General features: G+C 44.0%; 1 protein-coding gene across 2 annotated transcripts in view; it reads left to right on the top strand.

Annotated features, from left to right (window-relative positions):
- SLC22A23 (solute carrier family 22 member 23) overlaps positions 1-24,906 on the top strand; it is a 105,670-nt gene extending 80,764 nt beyond the window's left edge. The window contains exons 6-11 of one of the 2 annotated variants that reach the window (XM_054284730.1): positions 5,130-5,219; positions 10,756-10,858; positions 13,829-14,061; positions 16,672-16,704; positions 18,476-18,599; positions 23,922-24,906. In XM_054284730.1, coding sequence (XP_054140705.1) covers positions 5,130-5,219; positions 10,756-10,858; positions 13,829-14,061; positions 16,672-16,704; positions 18,476-18,599; positions 23,922-24,273 — 935 coding nt within the window. In that variant the 3' untranslated portion in view covers positions 24,274-24,906. The remainder of the gene's footprint in view (positions 1-5,129; positions 5,220-10,755; positions 10,859-13,828; positions 14,062-16,671; positions 16,705-18,475; positions 18,600-23,921) is intronic. The other variant, XM_054284731.1, reaches the window with a different exon arrangement.
- The last annotated feature ends 1,921 nt before the right edge of the window (positions 24,907-26,827 follow it).

Below are 26,827 nucleotides of genomic sequence, written 5' to 3'. Positions count from 1 at the left end.
TGGGGTTACAGTTCCTGGATCTGCATCACACAACGTGGCTTTGCAGTGTAAATACCATTTTTCTGGTAAAGCTTTGGAAAGCATTAGGGGTGTAGAGCTGACATTAACCTGTTGATATCCTCCCCAGCTCATGTTTGCAGGTCTTCCTCAGGATAAATTACGGATCTTGAGAAATGATGGGTCCCTAAGCCAACAATTGGCCTTGGAGTTTCCCAACCAATTCCTAAATTTGGCTTTTGTCAGTAAGCTTCTCGAATTTGCAGATGAAAGAAAACATATTTTAGGGGAAAGAAAAAACTAATTACCTATGTTTTCTTTGAGGAAAATAATAAAGACAACTGTGTGCTGGAGGGATTTATTTAAGCCATGTGTAATGATATTGCCCATGGAGGAATGCTAAATTTCAAAATGGCTTTGTGACTATTATTTGTGACTGATTACTTTTCTCAGCAGTTTCATGGTAGGAGCACACTCTTGTTTAAGGAAGGGACTCCCTTTCATGTGGAAAAACAGAACGTTATTGCACACCTTGATACTGTGGATCCTCTGACTGCAAATACATTTAGATATAGCAGTTGTCAGTGCAGCACCATTTGCAATTTATAAATGATTCAGAACATGGTCATTTCTGCCTCCTTGTTGATGATGAGATTGTTGGGGTATTTTATTATTTCTTCCCTCACTTTTTCTCTTTAAACTCTTTCTGCAGCCTCACACTTAAAGGCTTTTCTGATGCAGCCCTGGAGGGAAGCTGCATTTCTGTAGGAAGAGTAAGAGAGGAGCAGTATCAAAAGAATTAAATAAGATTAACTACAAACTGCTGAAGGAAGGATCACCTCTCTCATTCTGGGTGCATGGGAGTGTTGATGGTCTGATTGAGGACAGGAATACAGTAGGATTCTTGAATTAAGAATGTGATCAAGCTGCAGGCCTTCAGTGGGTCAGGAGGAGAAGGAACCCTTTCTCTGCTCTTGTGTGCTGCAGTAACATGCCCACAGCTGCTCTAGCATGGAATGGGTAAAAAACTGGTACTTGTCTGGGAGAAAGGATGCATTGAGACTGATGCAGATATCCCTTGTTTTCCCTTTATTCCATTGTTGAGCTTTCCTATCTGTGTGGAGGGATTTTTGTTTTGTGATTTGTTTTATTCTTTGTTTTCCATCTGAAAGGGCTGGAAAATGTTTTGCTCGAGTTAGGGGCCATTGTGTTGCTGTTGATTATTGCTCACTGCATTGTTGTAACAGCCTCCTGTGATTGAATTACTCCCAATGTATTTAAATGATAAACTGCTCACTTGCAGTCCCTTCCAGCTGAAAATCCCACTGTAATTTTGTTCATACATACCAATCAAATTAGTGTATCCGATATAACAGATCATTACAGGAGTTACAGGAGTTTCACATATACCTATTTTGGCACTTGATATGAATCCCATAGTGAAAAGAAGCAGTGTTCAAGAGGACAAAATAATTCTGGGATGCAAGAAAATTTAATTTTTAATTGCTCTCCAAGCAGTGAGCAGGCTGATATTCCTTTCTGAAGAATAACAACATTTCCACTGACTTCTGAATGTTTTTGCTCATTCATTGGCTACACTGCCTGTAGTGTGAGTGCCACTAACCATCTGTAGGGCCTCTGCTCCATGGGGAGGCGGCCCATGTGTCAGGCGGGGCAGAGGGAAAAGGAAGCAAAATTTATCTGCTGTTTTTCACAGTCCTTTGGGTTGAGGTGATTGCCAGTGCTCTCCTGGGAGATGTCTCTAAAGACAAGAACTAGAAGTGCAGACAGTGATCCAGCTGCAGCTGGAAGGTCCAGCAGCTGCCACAACCACCCCTGCCAGGGGAAAATGAGGGTGGGCAGCTGATGGGCAGTGCCCAGGCAGCAAGATGGAGTGGGAGTGTGCTTACATGGGAAACAAATTAGAGTGAGACAAGGGGCGTTGATAGCAGTCTAGAGTGCTGTAAATTTACATTGCCCTTATCTTCAGTAGCCTGTCCCAGGGCTGATGTTGGTTGCATAAAGGGACCTTTTTCCTCAGCAGCTTTAAGTGGCTTTATTTTTGAGTGCTTGGTGTACCTTTTGATTTTGGGCAGAAATAATTTGCCTTTATAATGAGATTTTTGGATTTATGTGGTTGCGTTTTCTTCCTTAATGCTTAAGAAACATAGGTGAATTAGACCTGGTTAAATTACCCTTGTATGTTTTCACTCAAAATTTCACCAGTTGGCTTTAAATTTTGCCCTCTTTTAGAAATAAAAGTTTAAATCTGTTTTTGCATCAAGGAAATTATTTTTATTCAACTGTGTATTGAAATGTCATTTTTTAAACAGGCTTGTTGAATTTTGTTGACATATGTTTCAAAGCATTACCCAAAAAAGTCAGCTTCAATCATGAGCAAATTAAATATTTTGATAATATTAATTCAGTACAGGTTTTTCACTACCAGTTTCTCCAGAAACTTCACCATCTCTTCCTTGTTTCCCTGTAGAATGAGAAGCAAACATAAAATTCAGTGCAGCTATGGGACAGTCATTCTGACCTTAGTGTCATAAATGATGAGGAGGTATGAAGATTGTTTAAGAAACAGGAGAAAAGAGTGTTCAGGGGAATTGGAAATCCTAGAGCACCAACCATAATCTTACACCTTTTAATGGTGTGTTGCACTTTAGGTGGCTTTCATTATTTTTATGGAATGCATTCTCTTTCTTTGTGTGGGGTTGAAGGGTCTGTTTGTTGCCTGGAGCAGATTGTCTGCTGCAAGCTGGTCTTGGCTGCACCAGCACCCAGCCCTGCTGTGTTTGGGTGTCCTGGGAAATGCTCCACTGGGGACACTGCTGTATCAGCAGCTACCCAAGTGTCACACATGGTGCTTCCATGGAAACCCCCCCCTGGGCAGCTCTCTTTGGCTTCCCCTGTGTGGGGAGACATTTCAGGTGGTCCTTAACATGAAAATAACTGCTTGGCCAGCTTTGAAAAAACAAAGCTCCCTTTTTGCTCGTCTCTGGATGGAAACACAAACCAGTGGTGCTCCTGTGAGCAGAGAGGTTATAGCTGTTCCTTCCCAAAATTCCTTTCTAAGCTTAGAGAAATAATATTGATGTAATCACCAAAGGTGGACAGCAAAGGTAAAGCAGCCAAATAGATGCCAGTACTTTTGCATGCAGGACACAACATGGAGAAGATGCAGGGGTAGGTGGTTATAAGTACTCTGTGTGTATGTGTGTGGATTGCAATTAGGAAAACTGTGGTTTTCAGGGGGTTTCCCTTTGAAGAAAAAAAATTAATACTCTTTCATCTTTCTTGCTGCTGAACAACATGCTGCCATCGCTTTTCTTTAAACATAAGCTATTTTTCTGTTTTGTTTTGCTATGTATATTTTTTCCTAAGCATGAGGCTTGAATCTATGTAATTATATGCATTTTCCTTTTCCACTGGCTAAATAGCAGAGGGAAGGGTGAAAATGCCTTATGGCTGAAAGTCAGTCTATTTCCCTGCAAAGCTTTACTCATATCCTTAGACCATCGCACCCATCACTGCACTACTGGCTTAAAGCTTGTGATAGATGAAGAGTGCACTAGCTGGAGAAGAAAAGCAAGTTTCCTGGTTCCACAATATAGGTGATTCCATGTGATAGTGAAGTACAAACTTGCCAGATGTCCTTTGCCAGATCCTGTTTCTTGGGTGTTTAATGGTGCTAAACTTAAATGCTCCATGCAGCTCCCAGAGCGTGGTCAGGTAAATGTGGGAAATGTAATCAAAACAATTCAAGGTGCTGCTTGAAGGCTGTGTGTCAGCCACAGAGATTTCTATCTCAAAATTTAAAAAAAAAAATACCCAGCCAGTGATTTCTGTTTTCCTCTTATATGTTAAATCAGTTTCAGGAGGGTCTGGGTTTCTCCTGCTGGGCCCCTGTTGTCCAGTAGCTATTGTGGAGTTTGAGCAACTCATTCAGGATGTGCTGCACATGATAGTGATGAACAAGAGCAAAACTGGGCAGGTCCTCTTCTACTGGCTGGGTCTACAGCAATGGAAGAGGAGAGCCCATGCATGCCCTGAATGTGTCCTTAGCAAAGGTAGCAGTGATATCTCACAGTCCCAGATTTTGGAGGGATCAGGGGGAAAAGGGTGAGAATGTGCCTACTGAGAATGTGCCTTTTGATGCCACTGGGAGAAGCCAAATATGCTAGAAAATTTAAAGGGGAAAAAAAGAAAAAAGAGAAGGAAGAGGGGGCTCTCAGCCTCTGTTTCAATTTGAATGATTCTTTCTCACTAGTTGAGTCCTCTGCTGGCTGCACTCCCGCCTGTTGATTTGTGCCCCGCTGGCACACTGGTTCTTTGTGCCCAGGGCTACCTATGCTCCCAGAGCAGCCAGCTTTACAGGGCAGCCACCATGTGCAGAGGACTGGCAGCAAGCCCTGGTGCTGCTGGCATTTCCCCAGCCCACGGGCACCAGAGGGGAGAGGGCTGGTGAGTCTGGATGTGGATGTGAAGGGTAGGAGGGAGACCTCGAGGACCAAGTGGAAGTGGAGAACAGTAAGAGGGGACCAGTGGCCAGAGAAGAGAGGAAATAGGACACTTTAAGAAGTGTGGGACCAAAGAATAAAGATAGCTGGAGGGGACTTAGAGAGGCAAGGGCAACAAGGGACTGGGGGAAAGCAATGGAGGAAGAGCAGAGGAGAGCTAGAGCATGAAGACCAAGGGGGCGGCAATCATATGCATTCCCCTCCTTCCAGAGCAAGCTGTCAAGCCCAAGGATTCATTCTTAGAGTTCTTCTTTTGCAAAATCCACTCCTAAAATGTTTGCTTCACCCCTCACTGCTGCCCACCTTGCTTGCTCAGCTTGCTGAGGTTCCCTCCATAGCTTCAACAACATAGAGCAGCAATGCATGTGTGGGCACCTGCAACCTCCTGACGGCCACAGCTTCACACAAGGACATTGGAGGTGCTCTTTGTGTTGTTGTTGCTGGTTTGGTTTTTTTTAATACTGGTGATGCTAGAAAGCATTGACAAGTCCTGCTCTGGGAAATGCAAGAAGTCAGGTTGCCTGGGCAACCCCTGCTTGGCCTCCTGGCATGAAGGCATGATAATCCAGCCTTTAATAACATGATTACAACCTATTTTTTCCACAGGGCATAGGATGGACGAATCAGTGCATAGGATGGACGATGATGTGGGAATGAAGCTGTTGTCTGTTCCTCATTTGTTGCAGAATTTGGAAGGTGTGTAGTGAATGAGGCAGAGGCTTGCAGAAAGAAAAAGGACAGTGCTGGGGAAATGAAGCTGAATACCTCCTGAAGTACTCATTCTCTGGGTCTGTCAGGGGTGTTCTTGTACCATGATGGAGATTTCCCTGGAATCAGGCCCTTTCAGTGCTGTCACTAACCACATTTTCTTCAGTGTCTGTCTCTAGCGTGTAATTCTGGAGCTTGTTCTGCAGAAAGATGGGAGCATTTATATCAACACCTTCAAGGGGTATTGCTGCATGATTTTTTCTCATTATGGACACAATTCCTCTCTATTTTATCTCCCTGCTTCCAAACAGGAGTAATCTTTCTATTACTCTTACAAGAAGTTGGTAGACATTTGCATTTATGAAGTACATATATATTCTGACAGCACTGTAGGAATGTCTCTAAGGAAATCTATGATTTTTTGTATTCACTGGGAAGTTTGGCTAATGAGGCTGAGGGGTACATGTTGAATGGGAAAGGCAGAGATGTCTTTAATAGCTGCCCCTTGGATGACTGCAGTGAACATTCTGGGGGAAAAACTAATGTGTGATCATCTAAATGCTGTGTCATAATGCACATGAGCAACTGAAGATGGCAACAGCAACCTCTTATGTCTGACTTTTCAATCTTATTTGAATGTAATTAGAAATAGAGGATTCAAATAAGTCCTTGCAATCAGTCCATAGCTGTTAGAGTCCTGGAGTTACAGAGTTGCTCTCATGAAAGGAGGTTCATTTTTAATGTTGTTAGTTTTTATGTCCAGTGCTTTGGTTAGAAAGCCATCCCAGTCTCCATATTCCTCTTGCACTGCAGGTGCATTTTAGCATTCAATTCAAATACACTATTGCTGTCTGGGTTTGATCTTTTTTCACTTTCACTCCTGTCTGTGCCTATCTTAAATCTCTTTTTCCTCATGCTATATGAGAAGAGAGCAGCCCTGTTCCTGTACTGAGATGAAGTTCTCTATCTCCTCTCCTTTTATAAATACAATACTCTGGCTTGCCAGAGCTTTAGTTTCTCAAATATTGTAAAAGAATTCCAGTTATTTTATTGTATGAATTGCAAATACCTCATGGCTGCATTAAACTGGTGCCATATAGTCACTTGTGTTCAAGTAGTACATAACCAAGTCCAACACAGGTTTTGCTTATCTTCCACCAGGGACATTTGCCCTTAATCACTGAGAACTTCACATTGAATTTCATATTTTCACTTGCTTTTGCCACACGCTGGATCTCAAGCTCACCCAGTTCCTCCAATGGCCCATTTGCATTGTACTTACCTTTGACAGTAAGGTAGTGCCTCACTTTGTCACCAGCAGACCTTGCTGGTACCTTTCTGAGGTTTTTGCCAAGCTCCCCACTCAGATTATTAAACAAGATTTTTTTTTCAAATAAGATGAGTCATCCCACTACTAATGTCCTGCCATCCGCTCATGATTTCTGTTTTTCTGTCCCTTATCTCTCTCTGCCCATCAGTCAGTATTTTACCTACCTCATAATTTCTGTATATGGCTTGAGAGCTGGACAAAAGTCCTGGAATGTATAAATAAACCTGTGTACCTGTAACTCTGCCTGCCTGAGAATAGGTTGCTTCACCTCTGTGTTTCACACTGGTCCACCTCCTGCTGCAGAGCTGTCATGCTCCAGGGATTGATTGAGTCTCTGTGCTCGGCTTCCATAGATCTTTTCATGTTCAAAGAGCTACTGACAGTATCATTTAGCAGCCAGAAAAATCCAGCAAAAGTTCATCACCACAGGACACTTGTCATTTTGGACATAATTTTTCTGTGGCTTGATTTGGGCTTTTGTCTGTTTTGTCTATGCCAAGTGATGCAGAGATGGGTGGCTTCATATGAAGGCTCTAAAGATACTTTCTGATTTTGAAAGGCATGCTCCTGAGATGCAGAGGGTCTCTTGAGAATTCAGTAGCTTTGAGAGCTGGGAGCTGGTAGGGTTCCCCTTCCCATGAGACTTTCAAAGTCTGCCAGTGAATAGTTCTAATTTCCACTGAGATATAAAGAGTTAGCTTGTTGACAGTTTTCCTACAGAGTCCCTGAATAGGAAGCCTAGAGTGTGTGTGGGCTCTGGAGTACTAGGGGCCTCTGAATAAATGGATAGAAATATTCTTATATTCCAAACTCTACTTTTTGGTAAATCAAAACTGAAACATTTAATGCTAATTTGTCTGTACTGGTGACTTCGGTGGAAAATCAGAGTAAACTGGGGTTACAGGGAGTTTTTCTGGTGTTAGTTCTGAAAGAAAATAGTTTGCTTCCATGAGGCTTTAATAGGCTTTGACTTGCCTTTTAATATCTTAACTTTGACCTATGAAGTCAGCCTGAGAGCTGCCACTCTCCTGATGCTCATCAAAGTCAGTGGAGCAGCTCCTTTCATGCAGGCAGGCTCCCTCCAAAGACAGCAGGTCACTTACATGACAGCCAGTTCTGTCTTTGATGACTTTTTTGCAAGTCACATAGCTTATTTTTTCTTATTAGAATGATATTTTGGTTATTGCAGGCCATTAATTTTGCAGTGGGGATTTTTGGTGAATATCTCACTAGTATTCATAGAAGCAAAGGAGGGGGAAAGCCATCAGAAAGATAAATTGTGTTGGAGACTTGGAGGCAAGTCATTCTTCTAAAGCAGGTGACTTAGATTTGGAGTTTTAACAACATCATAGAGAGATGGAGGCATAAGTAGCTGGTAGAGTCATAAAGCTCTCAATAAAATGCTAGGTTCTGTTTGCATTCTTTGGTGAAAGATTTGAGACTAGATTCTTTTTTCCCCCTTTTTTTTTTTTTTTCTCCTTGTTTGGTTTTTTTGGTGGATTTTTTTGTTTGTTTGGTTGGTTTTTTTGTTTTTTTGTTTTTTTTTTTTTAATGCTTATAATGCTGTTACATCTGGAATCAAGACATTTTTGTATGATGCTGTGATGTGTCCATGGAATGTAACCCCCAAGAAAGCCGATTAAGGGTCCACTGCAGAAAGATTGCTGCGTGAGTAGGGTAGAGAAGGGGTGAGCTCCCCTGTCATGCGTGATCCTCACTGCAGCTGACACAGGAGCTGTTGGACAGTTCACATAACCAAGTGAGCCCTTACCTGAAGGCAGAACAGCAGCTCAGTGAAAAACACTGGTGGGAACTGGTTCAGAAGCACTGACTTGTGAGAAAGGTTAAAAGGGGGGCCTGAGTGCAGATGAGGAGGATGCATGACAATAAACAAAGAACATATGGATTATAGGAAGACCTAATGTATGAACAAAGCAGGAGTGGAGGGCATAATAATGGCTGGTTGCAAATGAAAGTGTAGCCAAGTTGATCATTGCTTCTCTTGATTTTATTGAGTAGTGGCTCAATACAGCATGTGTTTACAAGTAAGTCTACTCTCTGTCTTGAAAGAAAAAAGTACAAATTTCTCTGAGAAACAAGCAAACAAAAATCCCTATCAGATTAAGAAAATCTGAAGAATATGGCATACTTACCTTCTGCTGACAAAGGAAGAGATGTTTTACTTTATAGGCCAGATCTGGTCATTCTTAGTTTGAGAGTGAACCCTTTTGAAATCTGTGCAATATGTGTTGTTTGGGTAGTGATTTTCATTGTTGCCCTTCAGCTGAAATAGTAAACACCCACCAACAGCCTTTCAAAACCTTGTGCTTCTCCTACTGTTTGCTTTCACTATTTTTTTCTGTAGAAGGTTTGGCCTGGACTCAATCATGTCCTTTATAATTATGTTTTATCTAACTGCTTCAATTGTTCTGAATTATTTTGTTCCCACTTATTCCTTCCTAGAATCTTGCTACCGAAATGATTTTGACCTTGTTCTTTGAGATTAGGCTCCAATTTTTTATTGCTTATATAATAATATGGCCCCGATCCATTGCTGAGTCTGAAGAGGGTTTCTGTAATACAAATATTAATTTAACTATTTTTTTTCTTTTGCTCCACCTTAGTTTTTCTGCTTTTGTGTGCTTCATGCTGCATAGGTTCAGGGGAGAAATGGCCATTATCAGGTTGTTAGGAAAGTAGTATAGCCATATTCTGCCTAAATACAATCACTGATGTAAAATACACTTTGCTGCTTTTGTCAGAAGCCTTCGCAGTAATTATTCTAGAGAGAAGACCAGGAGTGACCTGTGAGCAGTTAATAGATCAAGCATTTGCATGTAAATAGTGTTTGCTTGATTTATTATTTTTGTGATGCACTTTTCAAATAATAGCTGGCAAATATGGTTTTTGTTTCGTTTGTAAATTCAGGTGACCTTTTTTTTTTAAAATCCCCCCCTCCCCCCCCAGCTTGCTTTTATTTTCTCCTGTCTTGCATCTCTTTAGGAAGTTGCTATTCAGCAGAGTAAGGCAGAGGTCAGGGCAGGCCAGGCCAGTGTGGGCAGCTGAGGACACCCAAGCTCATTGTGTATGCACCAAGAGAACTCATGCACCCTTCACAACAGGGCCATGCTGCTGCCTTTAAAAAAAAAAAAAAACCAAAAACAAAAAAAAAAAAAAAAAAACAAAAAAAAAAAACAAAAAAAAACAGCAGTAGTGAAAGCCTTTACCCCAGAAAACAGACCTAGTCTGTGCTCTTGGTGGGCATTATTTTTGTGATGCTTCTTTATAGCTACAGCTTCTCCTGCTTTTATTGGACTTGTTGCCCACTGATCCGGTAGCTTGGAAACAGTGGCTGCTTTGGCACGCTTAGGTAGGTGTTCAAACTCCAACTTAAGGATAATTGGGAAATAAACAGTGCCCTTCATTATTGTCCTGTGCCAACAAGGGTATCAGAGGCAGCATTTGTAAGGCTTGTGAGTTATTTCAGCATTACAAAGAAAAGTTCACTTGAAGCTGCCCAGAACTGGAAGGACATGGTGGGGCTTTAGTTCTGAAATGCAAAGACACCACAGCTGCTGATGCCCAATGATTTTTCTTTAAGAAAATGTCTTAACGTTTAGGACATCCATCAGAAAAATTTTAAATATTTGAAAAGGGAGTGGAGTGGAAGATGGATGAGCTGACATAATGTCCTTGTCACTGCATTCTCAAACTTGCATTTGAACAAACTACAAAAGATGACCCATGAAAACTGAGTTTGAGCTCCAGTCCTTTCCATGGCTTTTTAGGTATGCATTGCACAATGAGGGCAGAGCCTGTAGCTGCATGTGTGCAGTCCTCCCTGTGGAGGGTTCTAAAAATTAACAGAATCCTGAAGTTCTTCAAGAAATTTGCTATCATGCTTGTTGGGGTCAAGCTCCATGCTGCCCCCACTTTACATACACATTTTTAACTGGGAGGATGTTTGGAGTATGGAGTTCTTAGTTCTTTTGCCCCAAGAAGATGAAGGGAAGCCTGGAAGAAAAGGAGGAGCCTGTGCAGGACTTTAGGCAGGTAGTTCAGCGTTTTTATATTTCCTATAAATATAATCAATAGTGTTCTGCTCTCCAGAGCATCCCTCAGAATATCTTAGTTCACAAGTAAATCTTCTCATTCTCCTCAGTGAAATGATAATTCTGATTTGATTTGTTTCAGAGCTGGAAAAGGAAATCACCAGGAGACCAAAGAAAGTCTGCATTGTTAAAGTGGTGGGAACAAGGAACCTGTGGAAAAACATCGTAGTGTTGTGTGTGAACTCGTAAGTGCAATCTCTTCGTTTTAATATCTGTGTGGCCAGTGAACTGGAGCAATAATGGGAAGTGATGAGGGAGCTCCACTATTTCCTACTGTGGGACCCTTCACTAACATCTCTGATAGATGATCCTGGAAAAACACCAGCTGTTGCAGGGAACTGTGTTTTTTATAGCGAACATGGAGGAGCTCAGTGGCTTTTCAGGCAGCAGAACTGCATCTTCTCAGGTGCCATGCTGCAATTGTGTTGCTGTCACCAGTGGTCTGGTGTAGCCACAGGCTGATAAGTGTTCATGCATACTCACATCTGCTTGGCATCTCAGGTGGGAGTTTGGAAACCATTCCTGCCCCAGGAGCACAGGTTCAAGTTGTGTACGTCTGACAGGGCTGTGGTGCAGAGGAAGATGGTGCTTGCCAGTAAATACAAGTTGCTCCCTCGTATAACAGCTGTGCTTGGTGGGCTTTCAAAGGCAGATTACAAAGTGCCTCAGCACTCCCAAATTATGTGCAGGGGGTCACAGGGGGAATGTGCAGTCTCCAACAGGACAATGTGATGCTCACCTCCTACGGCTTCAGTTTGGACGTGCTCATGTGGGTAAAAACAAGCATCAGCCTGAGGGTTTTGCAGGTTACAGGTTCTGAGATCTTCTGTCCAGAACTGACACCTTGTAAAGAGGAAATACATTGGCTTGCAAATTCTGGAAGGGCACCAGCAGTGCATTTGCTAATTTTTCCATCTTGTAAAATTCCAATTTGAATTTTTCATGGTTTTCTTTTCAAATGGGAGGTGGGGCTGGAGAAGGCTGGGAATCCCCTTCCCCTGCTAGGTTTCAAAGTATGTGGTTCTCTTGTGGCTTTTTCTTCCTCACTTCAGGGCACTGCTCTGCAGCCCTCGCTCCTGTTAGCAGGCTTGTGGATCAGTCAGCACCCAGAGGGGACAGCCCCCATGCTGGGCAAGCAGTCACCCAGAAGCACACAGACTTCAGGGGTCAGTCTCCAGCATAATTTATTTCAGAATCCACTCTGGTTTTATGATTTTTGTGTCTCTCTTCCACCCACCAGTGAGGACTACCTCTGTTCTGAAAGAGTTCTTTCTTCTTAGGCTCACCAAGTACATTTGGTAGACAGTGTTAAATGTATTTGTGAAAACTGTTTGCATGGGCAATTCTCCGCTCCTCCCTCACCCACATTAATTTGCATATTTGGAAATTCCTTAAATCAGATCTAGGCAGTCCAAAAAATAATTTCTGGCATTAGCACATGAAGGCTGTTTGCATCCAAGCAGAGCATGAAGCAGATGTACATCTGAGGAAATAGATTTCATGTTTGTTTTTAAGGAGTGGAAAAAAATTAATTTTACTTCTGTTACTCCTGTTAGACAAGGCTGTGCTAAATTTTTAGTTCATATAGAAGGAACCTTCTGCAGGGAACAAAAAGAAATTAAGGAAGACAAGGATTCAATTTTAAAAGTAACTATTCTGAGCTGCTCACCAAGTGAAGAGAATAGATTCTTAGGGAACAGGCTGGAAAGCAAAGTCCAAATGATTAAATAATTTACTTTATAGGTCATGGTCTCAATAGCAACTTCTGCAACTGTGTTTGCATGAATAGAATAGAAAGACAGAAGAAAAGCTGGTTAACTCTGCCCTTTTATTACTACTGTTTTGCTGATTAATATTTCTCTTAGGGGAGGAGTCAGCTATAATCTAGTTATTCAAAGCAAATGTCAATTTTGTGTAACAGGAAGCACTTGTATTAGGTTTTTATCAGGGGCAAGGTGTTTGGTATTAAGGATGGGGTTTTGAGATTCACAAGTTTGCAAGAAAAGCTCCTCAGGCTGTGGACTGTCATGCACTCAGGATCTGCACAGCCCCACAGCTGTTTCTATGCTTATTTGGATACCCAGCTTATACTGACAGAGCTTCAAATTCCTGAACTTCAGAAGTATAGAAGTGTATCAGTGTAATGCACCTGCCTTCTTTTCTTTTTTTTTCTTTTGTTTGTTTTTTTTTTGGAGACCTGGATCTGTGCCTCCCACTCGCTCAAGCACTGTTAATTTGTGCCATGAGATTTGTCTTGTGTAAGTGCCAGGGACAGGAGGTTCTTCCTGGCAGAGGAACTTGAGCTGTGATGGTGCAGTTGAGAGCATTGACCTCTCCTGTTGCATCCCTGCTGCTATTTTGTGTTTTGTACCACATCAGGGGAGAAGCTGCGGCGTGTCATCAGACTTTTGTACCTTCAGCCCCCTTCTCTTTCTTCCTTTTTTTCTTTTTTTTTTTTGGAGGCACAGGGTGAGACAGGAGACAGATGTGTGAAATGTGATGGTAAGATGTTGATCAGTGGCATTTCAAAGAAATTTTTTAAAGAGGAGGAGACACATTGCTATGAAGGGTGGTGTAAATGTGTAGACTGAATTAGATCTTGTTGTTTCACGATTGTAATAATCATTGCAGCACATACAACTTCAAACACTCCTTTCTCAGGAGCTTTCAGTTTTAATGGGTTAGCTTGGGAAGTGAGCTGTAATGCTTGTATTTAGTATGACCAAATGCCACAGGCAGGTGAGTATTCCTGGTGTTTTGCTGTCCAAGCACAGAGGCTACTTCATCACAGCAGTGCTGACTCTGTACTGTCAGCAGGTGCACTGGGAACAGAGAGATGCGCTCCTCTGGGAATGAGATTTCTCAAATACAATGGGAAAACCTACCATGCACTAGGAGTTCTAAAGTTCCCCATGCCTTGATCATACCATGAGCAGCAGCTAAATTAATAAAGTCAGCAAATATTTGGCTCAATGGAGATTTTTTTCTTTTGCTTCTTTTTATCAATGCTTATTTTCACAGTAGCACCTAGAGATAAGTCTCTTAACTTAGGGTGTTGTACTCCTGCATTAATTCCTCCCCACACTGAATAACACTGCAGTGTGTGTTCTGCCCTCTCAGCAGTGGTCTCTCTTGCCCTCTCCTGTTTCCCCCAGGCTGACTGGTTATGGCATACACCACTGTTTTGCAAAGAGTATGATGGGGCATGAGGCGAAGATGGCGATTACCCACAACTTCTACGCGGACTACTACACCATGGCCGGGATCGCGCTGGCATCCTGCCTGGCCATGTGCCCTGTGGTCGGCTTTCTGGGCAGGAGAGGAGGACTCCTGCTCTTCATGATACTCACAGCTCTGGCATCGCTCCTGCAGCTGGGCCTTCTCAACTGTAAGTTGGAGATGACAGCTTTTCAGGACCACGCAAGCTTGACGTGCAAATAAGGGACCAGGAAATACTGGCATTTCCTTTGCCTGTCCCGGATTTGTCATCTGATAGACCTGCATAGTTTTAGAATCTGAGTTTGTTTGAAGGTTTCCCCAAACACTTGTTTCTCAGGCTCATTAACAAAAGGCATTGTATTCTGGATGATTCCCATGGTGAAGCTTATTGAGCTTTGGTGCTGTATCCGGGGTAGTCACCAAGAAAACAAGCAAGGAAACAAGAAACACTTTCAATTTTATTTTGGTGAAACATCCACCAGGGAAAGAGCTGTATCAAGATTGGAAAGGCAATATTTCCCACTCAAGTCTGCTTCCCAAGTGGCCTCCAAACCATGCAAAAGTTAAAGCAGTAGGTGTATGTCCTCTGCCTGCTCTTAGCATCTTGCTATGAACAAGTAATAAAAAGGTAGCACAGAAATCATGCTGCTGAAAGACCCCGCTTTTAACATACTGTACGTATAGTCCATGTGAATGTATACACATGATTTTGTAAAGTGACAAAGCATTTCAAATGGCTGTTCCTGCAAAAAGTGAGAGTGTCCCACCTCTTCCTTTGCAAGCAGTAACTTTTGTGTGGCCCTTTTGAGCTGTTTCAGCTATTAAAACTGCTATAGAAATATTCCCTTTCCTTTTTCCATGTTATTTCATTCACTTCATTTTTTGTTGCTTGAGGGGGTTGAACTTGATCAATCAGAGAGGTGTTGAAGCAGAGGGAATCTGGGATGTGCTTTGCCTCTCTCACAGTGTCCAATCATTAGACTCCTGTCCCATAAAACCCCACCCCAAGGAAGGGGGAAGAGGGTTGAGACATACTTTGGACAAACTGGATGTGAGACAAATACCAGAACACTGGCTATTGCTGGTTTTAATTTCTATGTTTAGAAATAATTGAGCGCCTTAATAAGAAAGAGCTTTTTGCATTGAGGATGGAAAGCTTTCACATTCTTGCATACTGAGGGCAGCTCCAAGCCAAAAGGAATTGTTCATATTTACAAATGCCTCTGTTACCCAGAGGCATTTACTAAGTTCGCCTTTAGCAAACAAGCTATTTGTGGGAGTGTAGGAGGGAAACAGGGAACCTCTTTCATGACATGGAGGAAACTCCAGCATCATGTGTGTTTGCTCCCAGCTTGGCACAGATGTTTACATTTCCTTTGGGCACATATTTACTATGTCCAGCAATGCCAGCTGAGAGTGGGAGAAGCCCTGTGGCTGCGCCTCACCATGTCTGTTGATGGACTGAGACCATTCACATGCAGATTCACACTGTGCATGCGTGCAACCTCCCAAAGCTCCATGTTCTTCTGGGGGTGTCCATCAGGGTGTCTCTACACTGAACTTGCCCATTTTAATTTTTGTTTTCAGGATGGGAGATGTTTGTTGAGGCTGTCAAGGCAATAAACACACTCTGCTTAGCTGAGAGACGGTGTGTCAGAGCCCTTAGTCTGCTCCAGAGCCACGAAAATCTGGTTGCATTTTTTCAAAATAAATTTATTAGGGAGGTGGGAGGCAACACCCTGTAGGACTCATTACAACCTTTTCCATAACAGGTTTAGGTGGTTTTGTGAGCCAAGTTGCCAGAACTAAGATCAGGCATGGCTTTAGGTGCTTTGTGCTACACTGGCACTCTCAATGCAGTGCCCTTGTCAGCCTTTCTGACTCCACTCTTTTCTTTGTGAGAAGAGGAGGGAAAGGCAACCTCAAACTTCAGAGCAGCTCACCCCACTCTTGACCATGGCCACCTCTTCCTTAGAAGAAACTAGACATTGTTTGGAGAGAAGTAGTGACCTTTGTTTATTATGAAATCTGTCACAGCATCTTGCATGTTTTAATTTAGCATAATTTGGGTGTAATAGGAAAATGAAATCAGAATTTGAGAATGGTGAGAGGGAGAGGTATTCTGCACCAAACCTGCAGCAGTCCTTGAAGGTCTCCTTGTTATACCCCTCCTCTGAGCTCTGGAGTGTCACCTGGAAAGTCACAGAATCAGGATGAGAGATGACCAGCAGAGCTGTGCCCAGCTTGTGCTGATGCTCTTCCCCTTGCTGCCCAGGCTGCCATGTGCTCCTGTGTGGTGTGACACAGGGACCATCAGCTCATGCTTTTGGAGAGGGATAGCTCTCCCACCAGTCTGAGAGCACTGATGCCCAGATTTTGCTCTCTAACCCAAGCTTCTCTTGGCCATTCCCTCAGGGCTGCAGCAGGAGGGCATTTTCTCTTCTCCCCCTTCATTAACAACAAAGAGGCCTTTGTGTTAATCCCAGTGGTAATTCTGGGGCTTTTAAATATGCTTTACTGCTGGTTTGTTATCACTGTCTCATTAGCATGCTGTCCTCCAGGTGAGATGTGCCTGGAAACAGCATGTCCTCTCTGGTGGCCAGGGAAAGATGTGAAGGTTTTGGCATGGGAAAGAATTGGGAGTCAGAGGGTGGGGCTAGGGTGGCATGTGGGATTTACCCTTTGTTTTTCAGATAAATAAACATATAAAAACTGTATGTTCTTGTTTTCTCTCCCTTTCTCTTTTATCTTTCTCTGACTTACATGGTCTTGGATCCAGTGATTGGAAAATACAGTCAACTTCCAGACTCAGGTATGGTTTACAGACAAATCTGCATCATGTGGGAAGCACTCCCCCAGGAACAGAGGGATCCAAAAGGCCTCAGCCAAAGCACCCAGAGCAGATCTGCTGCCACAAAGGGGTGCAGGGGGAAAGTCCACTTCTGTACATGCCTTGAGACCCCACTGACAGGCAGGCCTGCTCATCTGTGCTCAGCCTCTTTGTTTTAGGTGAGAGAGAAGGTGCAGACGTCCCCCAAGGTTTGACATACAGGATGAGGCTTTCTCAGAAAGTCTCCTTCTGAGAAGCAACATTTCCAGTTCAAAAATCTCAGATTTTCTTATTTTTTTTTCCCAGAAAAGAAAAAGGGACTAAAACACCCTAAGGACTCTTTAAATAAGGGGAGTTAAATACCTTAAAAAATGCTTTCCCAGGATGAAGTACTGTAGGGGCAATGCAGTAACAAACTACAGAGGAACAAAATGTACCTTTGTGTATCAGATTTGATGGACCTGTCCTTGCCCAGTTTTTCCAAGGTCTGTTCTGCTGAGCAGCTACGATTCCCTGAGGGGATCAATGGTGTAGCCTCACTTGCTATGCAAGAGTGGCCTGAGACCCGTGGTTTGCAAGATGCTGTGCCCACATCCTCATCAGCTGGCAGAATTTGCTCTCTCCTTCAGACTTGGGGTGCGTTGCAGAAAGAGCTTAGCCCTGAGCAAGCTGTAGCACATTTCAGAAGGTGTAGCCAAAGAGTTCCCAAATACCTTTTGCTCTCCTGACAGCTGATATATTCAGCAAGAACAAAAGCAGGTGTTAATTTTCACTGGATCCAAGCCAGACAGTCCCTGCTTGGGACTGCACAAAGCAGTTCTTTCTTCAGGCAGGGCTTGGGACACGAGTGTAGAAAGGTGAGGGAGCACTGGCTGCAAAGTTCCAGCACTTTCCCCAGTGCTCCTGTCAGGCATGATGTGTCCCCTTGTGTGGTGCAATGGTGTCTGTGAGTGATGTGGCCTCCTTGCTGGCCAGGACAGGCCACGTGAGCTTGTGCAACCCTGGTCAGAGATGCCAGCCCTGCCCACAGGAGGTGGCGAGCAGGGATCCAGTGAGATGTGTACTGTCATCATGGCCAGAGACAGTTTCCTTGAGCTTTGTTTAGATTTACTGGGGTTTCTGCAAGTGCTTGATAGACACTGTTTGCTCCTGGAACCCTTGCTGCCATCCAGCTGTGAGAGGATTGAGCAAACAGCCCTGGCTTAAGGAGTGTCTTGCCATCCTTGGCATCGGCTGCTCTTGCCCAGAGTGGTCAAGCTGGGAGGTACAACAGAGGTTGCAGACTGATCACATGCAGAGGCTTAGCACAGAGATGGGAGCACTTCTAGTTCTTTCCTCTCTTGTCCTGGAAGCCTCTTCAGAGCCCAAGCCCCACTGCACAAGATGTTTGGCAGCTTGAGGAACACTGCCTGCCTCTACTTGTCTGTCAAATATGAGAGGGAAGAGGCTGGTGTCTAAAAGATTGACCAAAGATTTTGGTTTTTCCATGGGTTTTACCTTTTCTGTGGTGTCTGAGCATAAAAAAATCAGAGATCACTGTCATTTTTTGGCATGACATTATGAGTTTTTTTCATGTGTGTTTGTATCTCAGGTGCTCAGGGAATGGATTTTATAAGTACCAGTTTTAAATTAGTATTACGAAATTACTCAAATTCCTATTGAGGGAGAAGAGTAATATAAACTTCACTGATTGTTTTCTTCCTTAGAAGTTTGACCTCATTCTTACTTTTTATGAACACACTTGTCTTGCCAGGTATGAGTGACAGTGTCAAAGACAAATTCTCTGTTGCGTTTTCCATCGTGGGTATGTTCTCTTCGCATGCTGTTGGAAGCCTCAGCGTGTTCTTCTGTGCTGAAATCACACCCACAGTAATCAGGTGAGACTTTGGAGCCCCCTTCAAGAGATGGGGACAAAATTATCCTCATTTAATTGATAATGGGCTGTGTAACTTAACACATTGTATGGGAGCACGTCATTGGAGACCTCACAGCAACTTGGGGGCTGCTTTTTGCAGTGGCTGCAGTCAGTCTGCACAAGTAAATGCATGTCTGTGTATAGAGAGGCTTTGTTTTCCATGGCTCCACCTTGTGTCCCGTCGTGGTGATGATCAGCAGGCCTGGCAGCACATGAATTGCAGCTTGGCAGGGTCTTAAATACTCAGCTGAAGCAGTTTGTGTGGTTGAGCATTGTCATTGCTTCACTAACACTGCAGGGTTTGTTCAAGCAGCAGTTGGGTGAGTCTGCATCCTGATATTAAAGGAGGAATTCCATGACTGTGCAGAGGTGCCAGCAATCCCTGCCTGCATAGGGCAGGTTAACCAGGACAGCTGCAGGGTGCTTCAGTGGAAGGAAGGTGTTGAAACATGTGGTGTAAATGCTTTTGGTGCATAGAGGTTCTCTGCAAGCCTGCCTCGCTGCCTTTATTGCAGACAAAGCTGCTTTCTCTTCACAATCAGACCTATCTTAGCAGAGGCTCAAAGTTTTTCTAAAGAGGAGCACTTTCATCCTGGGAAATAGGAGAAATCAGACAAATTATCTTTGTTGGAGAGTTTCTCATAAGACATCTTTGTATGGTCAGGGGTTTGTATCATTTTGTACATGCACTGTTATCTTTCACAGCACAAAGGTTGTGCTTTTGTGTTCTGGCTTATGCTTTCAGCAATGCCACAGCAATTCAGGAGTTTGCTCTGATTTCACTGAATTTCCCAGGAATTTAGGTCATATGGGTGGGAGGGAGAGAGAGAGTAGAGGAAAGAGGATACTTTTATTTTGTCCCCTCCAAATTATATGCTTTTTCAACTACTTTGCAAAAGTATTATTGCAAAACTGTCATCTGAGCAGCCAGTCTCCTTGCTTCATGGTCTTTTTTTCAGGCTATCTAAATTTGTGAAAGTATTTTATGGATAACATTCATTCCACTGAAAAAGGCAGCGTGAGGAGTGAGATTATACAGCAGCCTGAAACACTAACAGCTATTTATTTATGTGTGTGTCAATCAGTTTGGTATTTTTATGCCTTTTTAATTTTCTCCTTGGCTCTGTTTGAAAGACACATAGATAAGGAATTGACCATGTCAGCCAGAAGAGAATCTGCCAAGTAGGGTCAGATGTGCAGTCTGAACTTAGCAAGCTTTTTTCCCTTAAATCACTTATGTTGCTACAGGCAGGGGGACAAAATCCTGGCTGGGAGCCAAAATTCTGCTTCCCCTGACTCTGCTGGGTGACACCAGGCGAGTGACAACAGCTAGATATGCCTCAGGGTCCCTGTTTATTTATAGAAATGATGACACTCTGCACTGCTTTGTGATCCTACCACCACAATAAGATCCCCTCAGGACTGTAATTAGGAGGTGTAACTCAGGACAGTGCATAAATCTGTCTCATGCAGAGGTGTGCTTAAGCTGCCTTCTGTCTTGCCTTTTGGTGGGATCTGGCTACTCTCTCATAATCTGCTTTCCAAAATGCCACCCTGGATGCCTTTGGGAATTGGAACTAAATGATCTTTAAGGTCCCTTCCAACCCAAACCATGGTATGATACTAATATGCTTTTGGTTAGATCTCAAGGAACCTTAAGGAATAGGAAGGCAAAGAGAGCACTGAGACTGTCTCTGGGATTTCCCTGATCAAATCCATTGTCTGCAAATCCCTGAGAGTGGAAAATAGCACTGCCATTACCTGGGGTATCCGTGGCATGATAGCAAACCCACAGCACTCATCCATCTCTGCTGCTGTGGTGCTGAGATGAACAATTCCAGGAGGAGAACAGCCAGACCCTCATCACCAAGAGGTGACACCTGCTCAGCAACATGAACATTCCACACTGTCATGTGTCACAGAGGGGTCCTTGGGATCTGTGCACTGCCCCCCAGTCTCCTGGCAGTAGGCAGGAGGGCTTCATCAGGAGCTATCCTTATTTGTACCTGGGGCTTCAGTGCAGACCTCCACGCAAATGCTGAATGAAAGCACCAAGTGTCACTGATAATCCACATGGAATAATCTTCACACCCTACAGCCTGCATGTCTACTAAATGGGAATAGGCTGAACAAAACACAGCATGTCCTCTCCTCATCCTCCATATTCTCAGTTACTATCAAGTGTAAGATGGTTCTGTCTTTTTCTCTCAGTGTCCTGCTTTTGTGCCCACCCAGCCAAAGAGTGGGCAGGATGGCTAAATTAGGGCTTTTTCCCATCAATAGCTGCCTCAAGCCAAATTTCCAGTTGTTGAGGAAACTTTCCTTTGTGACCACCCAGGAGCCACTTGGCTCAGCCACATTCACACAGAGGCTCTGCACCAGGTCACAGCCTCTCCTCTTGGGGTCCCACCCCCAGGGATCAATCTGCAGCTGACACCACCTTGCCCACCCAGCTACCAGCACTGAGTGTATTCCTCAATGCAGTGGGATGCAGGGCTGTCTACTGGGACCTGAATAAGGCCTGGCTTCTCAAGGTGGTGCTTTCTCCATGAGGCCAAGGGTATGCTGGTGTATTACTTAAATCTCTGGCCTAGGACTGAGTGCACAAAATATCCCTTATGGCTGAGGAGGTTTTCAGGGACTGACTTTAAGAAGTGGCTGAGCTGGAAAACCTGGTCTGATTTCAGTGCTGGCTCTGCTTTGTGCAGGAGGCTGGACTAGGTGCTCTCCCAAAGCCTTCTTTAGCCTGGGCATCTCTCTGGCTCGCTTGTACTCTGAGCGTGTTGTGTGTTGACCCATTTGCTCAATGCAGACATGGCTGTCTGAAGACAGGGGTAACAATCCTCGCTCTCCTGAGGAGTGCTGAGAAGGATAAGACCCTTCCCTTAGAATGTCAGCGTGGATGTCTTGCTGCTCTCTGGCAAAACACTGAGGTAGCAAGCAAGGAAATTCTACCCTATCAGCAAGCAGGACCTTTCTGAGGACAGAATTTTGAATTTTGTGATTTGCCCACGTTAGTACCATAAACCTCATGCAAACCATTCCTCCCCAGTGTCAGTGGGGGAGCGGGAGTTGGGAAAGTGGTCCTGATTGATCATCCATGGGGCCATGCCATAGGGAATCCTCCAGAGCAGGCACTGGCAGGCAGAGGTGCAAGGGAGAAGGCTGGGATCACTGTGGGTGCCAGCAGCCCTCGCACTCCCTCTCCAGGCTCCACTCTGCATCTGGAGAGCGTCTGAAGTACAGACGCTGGCCCTGCCATGGAATTCCTTGTGCTGAGGAGGAGCAATGCCCCAAAGCACTCCGAGTGTTTTTCTTTTCCACCTGCTGCCCCTTGTCACCTCCAAAAATGGTGTGAATCATGAGCTTGCTGCCTCTTTTATCCTATAGCTGTTTTCCTGATGTGCACGGAAACAGCAGAAAGTTCCTGAGAGTATTTTCAATTTTCTCCCTTTTTTTCCCTTCACATTTCACATCTGCAGTGTAGTTAAACCTTAAAGAAATCCCTTTTAAGACACACACTGAAATGCACTTTCAAGCCTTCCTCTGCCAGGTTTTGATGGCACTGGAAAAAGTAATGCCTACTCTAATTACTGACGTCATATGGAAAAACTTTTTCTCCCCTGTAAATCTGAAGCCACTTGACCCATAAATGACAGAGCCGTCTTTGTTGCAGCCTTTTCCCGTTTTCTTTCAGCTTGCTTGGTGTCCTTCTACAGCAGCATTTAAAACTCACCTCAGGTCCTTCTCAGGGGAGGTTGAGATACAATTTAGCCATTGCAATCACTGATGTAAATGAGCCAGGCTTTTGTTGCTCCAGAGCCAGCTTGGAGAGAGATCTGCCATGCATTTGGGACTGGTTGTGTCAATTACTCATGTGAGTGTATTAATGAAGTTGCAGGGAGGCCAGTTGCACAATAGTTGCATTCAGCTGGGTTTCTAAATTGCCATCGGAAAGCTGGCAAGTTTTTAATAAGGGCTTTTGCAGCATTTGTGGAAGTCACTGTGGTCTGTGAAAGATGCTCTGCTGAGTCTGAAGAATTGGAACATACATATGTGAATTTTTGATCCAGTCAGTGTCCCAAGAGCATCTTTTGAAACCCATGTTTGCTGTCCTTCAGCTGTCAAGCAAGCAGCAGTGGATTTGGGAAAGGATTGAGTGAAGATTAGCTTTAACACTGCGGTTGGCTGAGTGAATTTGGCATTTGTAGGTTTATTTGTACAGTGATTTTCAGGATGCTTAATAGTCAGGGAAGCTGGTTTTATGCCAAATATTTGACATAAAGCAGTCCATTTGCCCTCTGCAAGCCGTCTTCTGTAAGGGTCAGTTGTTGTGGATAGTTACAGTTCTGCACTGGGCCAGGAACTGAACCCCTCTGATCTGCAGAGGGTTTGGGAATAGATGGCATCTCCCAGAGGAAGTGTAGGAAGTGTGCTGCCCTCACAGGCTTGGTAGGGAAGCGGAGTGCCAGTGATTAAACTCACAGGGAGGTCTCCCTCTGCAGGCAGCAGTCTTTGGAAAATGGAGGAGGAGCTGCCACTCTCACAGATTTTGTTAAAATGAGTCATTTAAGGACAACCCTCTGCTGGCAGGAGACCTCAGTTGTGTCACAGCAGGAGGGTATGGCCTGAACCAAAGAAAACACCTGCAGTGCCACTTCTATGTGGGGACACCCAGCAGAGACAGCCCCAGGACTGTGAGGCGTGCCAGGCCTCCTGCACCAGCCTCTGCAGAGATGCTAATGAGCAAGACGAGGAATTGCAAGAGAGTTTGCTTACTTAGCCAAGCATCAGGAGAGAGCACTGAACTGACCTTTCACAAGCAGCTTCTGCACCTCTAGCTGGAGGAAGATGAGTCTATTTTCACGCTTTTATTTTTTCCTGAAAATTATGCATTTTGTTACATCTCCAGAGTGTTGAGAAGTTCCAGCCATAACATGATTTTGTGTAGAAAATATTCCAGCAGTCCGTGTTTGGTATAATGGATTGTAAAGTCTAATCTCCTGCCTCCACTGCTGAGTGGTGCCAGGTACTTAGAGGCAGCCAAAATTGACTTCTGCACTTACTGCTCCTTGGTGTGTCTGGTCTAAGTGGAGAAGGGTGGCATGCTAAGCAAAATCTGGTTTTCCCTCACTGAATGTGAGAATACTTGGAACTGGGAGTACTTTAGAGTACTGTATACACACCCACATGGTAAAGCCTCTCTTTTTCCTATGTGGGGCAGCTAAAGGGGTGTGAAATGATACTTGAGTGTGATTATTTCCCCCTGTGCTTGTGCTTGCAGGGGCGGCGGGCTGGGGCTGGTGCTGGCCAGCGCGGGCTTTGGCCGCCTGACCGCCCCCATCATGGAGCTGCACAACCAGAAAGGTTACTTCCTCCACCACGTCATCTTCGCCTGCTGCACACTCATCTGCATCATCTGCATCCTGCTGCTGCCCGAGAGCAAGAACCAGCACCTGCCTGAGAACATCCCAGACGGGGAACACTACACGCGGCAGCCGCTGCTGCCGCACAAGAAGGGCGAGCAGCCCCTGCTCCTGACAAACTCTGAACTCAAGGATTACTCTGGCCTCCACGACTCAGCAGCTGTGAGCGACGGCATCTCCGAGAACACCACTGCCAACGGCATGAAGTAGATGTAACTGGGTGGATTTTTTCCCTTCTCCTTTTTATTTTAATTATTTTATTTCCCCGTCTTATATTTCTTCTCTTCCTTTTGTATTTTATTTGATGCTGTTGTGCGGGAGGAGTTGCACTTTGGGCAAAGGTGTTTTGCAGAGATTTTACAAACCAGTGATGGAGCAGACACAAACTTAGAGGAATTCAACTCTGCTACTAAAGCAAATTTTGGCATCTTCAACAGTCATGCAGATTACTTTTGAAAAGTTTTGGGGGAAAAGACTCATTTGAGAAAAGACCTGGCTGGCAGTAGCCCTTCAGAACTCTTTTTTTCCTGCCATTAAATATGTATATTTATTTTGATTTATTCTCAAGAAGCACTTTATTTCCTTTTCCCTTCATAGATCACAAAAATGAAGCCATCTTTTAAGAGGTGCAGCCATTCCAAGAAAGAAACCATGGGGGGAGGGGGAGTGTTGTTTTCTGTTTTGTTTTTGTGTTTCTTTAAAGGAAAGAGGGATTCACTGCAAAGTTGAATTGACTTAGACTTGTGCAACATTCTTCTGCCTGTCTAGAAAGTCCAAGTGCCCAGATTGCCTGCTGTGTTTGTATACAGTAAAAAAAAGAAAAAAAAAAGAAGAAAAAGCAAAGCAAAACCTGTTGTGACTCAAACTCTGACTGCATTTTAGGCAGCTTATATTTGTCTTTATAACCCATGTGCACTTAAAATTACTTTCTAAATTAGTCCTTTTTTGTTTTCACTGAATGCATTGGAGAAAATCCTACCCCACCAAGCTGATTTTTCAATGAGAATCAGCTTTCTGCATTTTAAGAATATATTAATCTATTTTAGATGGTTGCCACCGGTCCTTAATTGTAATGTAGATGATGCAAATAATTTGACTAATGATGCAAAAATGAGTTTTGTCTAGAATGGTTGTAATTATCAGGAGGCCTAGGATCTCTGACTGCTCCAGGAAAAAAGCATAGACCAGCAGTGATAAATAATAAGGAGCATGGGAAATTATCTATATATATAACTATCTACCTTTATTCCAAAAGGCAGCATAGCTGGGATATCTGCTCCTGGGAAATGAGTGTCCTGGTATTTATTGTCCTAAATGTTTTTAGAGCCAGGGTTTGGGTTTTCAATTTAAGTGGGAAAACTGCTTAAATAACTGTTGGAAAGGAATTAATTGATAGCCTGTGAATAATGACTTACTGAGCTGTCTTGCGCTCTTAGAGATGTGTTCTGGTTCTGACCCAAGAATATACAATGAATTCACCCTTACTTCCTCACTTTCCTGACTGCTCTTGTAAGATTTTAGTTCAGGAAAAAAAAGTTCAGGAAAAATTTGATTAATTCTACACAAAGCGAACATCCAGTTTACCTCCTGCTGTGCAGATGGCACTTTGATAGTGGCCACTTGACTTCTCTCCTCCAGCCCCCAAATTATTTCCTTTGGCCATTGGCTTTTAGTTCTCACTCAAGAGAATATTGTGAGGATCTAGTTCAATGCAAGGACTCCGTAAACAGCTTTCTTGCATTGTAGTTAACTCTCCCCTCTCTCCCTCCCTGTTCTCCTTCCTCACTCAGGCCATCCATTTGTGATTGCTCGGTAGTGCAGACGTTCAAGCAGAGCAGCAGGATGTCAATGTTGTACTGACTGTCTGTATGACTGCCACTTTGTTTGATGTACATCTTGCGTTCAGAGGCAGGAGAAGTGCTCGTTTGCACTCTCCTCCTGTACCTTCCCTCCCCCTTCCTCCCTTGCTGTATATATTGTCGATTAACTACTGTACCTAACAATTTCCATCCTCTATTAGGCTGCCAATGTCCTCTTACAGCTCCCAATAAATCAGAGATCCACGCTCCCCAGCAGGCCATGCAGTAAGGTAGCACAGCCTCAGATGCTGACGGATGCAAGGGGACAGGCAGACCTGCAGAAGCAACAGAGGTGGTTGCATCCAGAGTAACAATGTTGTCCTAAAGCTGCTAATTTTTACAGAGGATGATGTGGACATTTGGGTTCTTCTTGAGCCTGGTAAGAAACACTGGACCAGTTGATGGTAGTTTCGCCCAGAGTTACACTACTGGTTTTTTTTCACCCTTGCTAAACTTGCTGTGACAGCAAGAGCCTGATCTTCCTTACACTCAAGTTTCATTGTCAGGCTTGAGTGCAGCTGCTTCTTTTTGTTCTGTGCTGAGACCTTTGCAGTCTGTGTTCATCTGAGGAAAGAACCCAGCCCTTCCCCACTCGTGCAGTATTCACACACCAAATTTGTGCAATACCTTTTGCCTTTGATGCGAGATACTTGTTGCAAGCCACACACATTCGGGGATGAAAGAAATGGGTTCACGACAAAAAGCTGAAGAAGCAAAACAAGGCTTCAGGGAAGAGAGAAAGGGCCTGGGAGAGGAGAAAGTGTGAGCACAGAGGCAGAAAGCAGCACCTGCCATCCATCGTGCTGAGGAGCCAGGGCTCCTTCCCTCGTGGTCTCCTTGGTGGCCCGTGTGCTCAAGCTGCAGTACAGCTCTTGCAGAGCATCCAGGCCTGTGAACCTGGCTGC

The sequence above is a fragment of the Melozone crissalis genome, unplaced genomic scaffold, assembly GCF_028551555.1.
Source record: "Melozone crissalis strain CALT ecotype California unplaced genomic scaffold, PUWL_Pcris_2 ptg000042l_1, whole genome shotgun sequence".
Classification (NCBI taxonomy): domain Eukaryota; kingdom Metazoa; phylum Chordata; class Aves; order Passeriformes; family Passerellidae; genus Melozone; species Melozone crissalis.
This window is presented reverse-complemented; position numbering and strand designations above follow the sequence as displayed.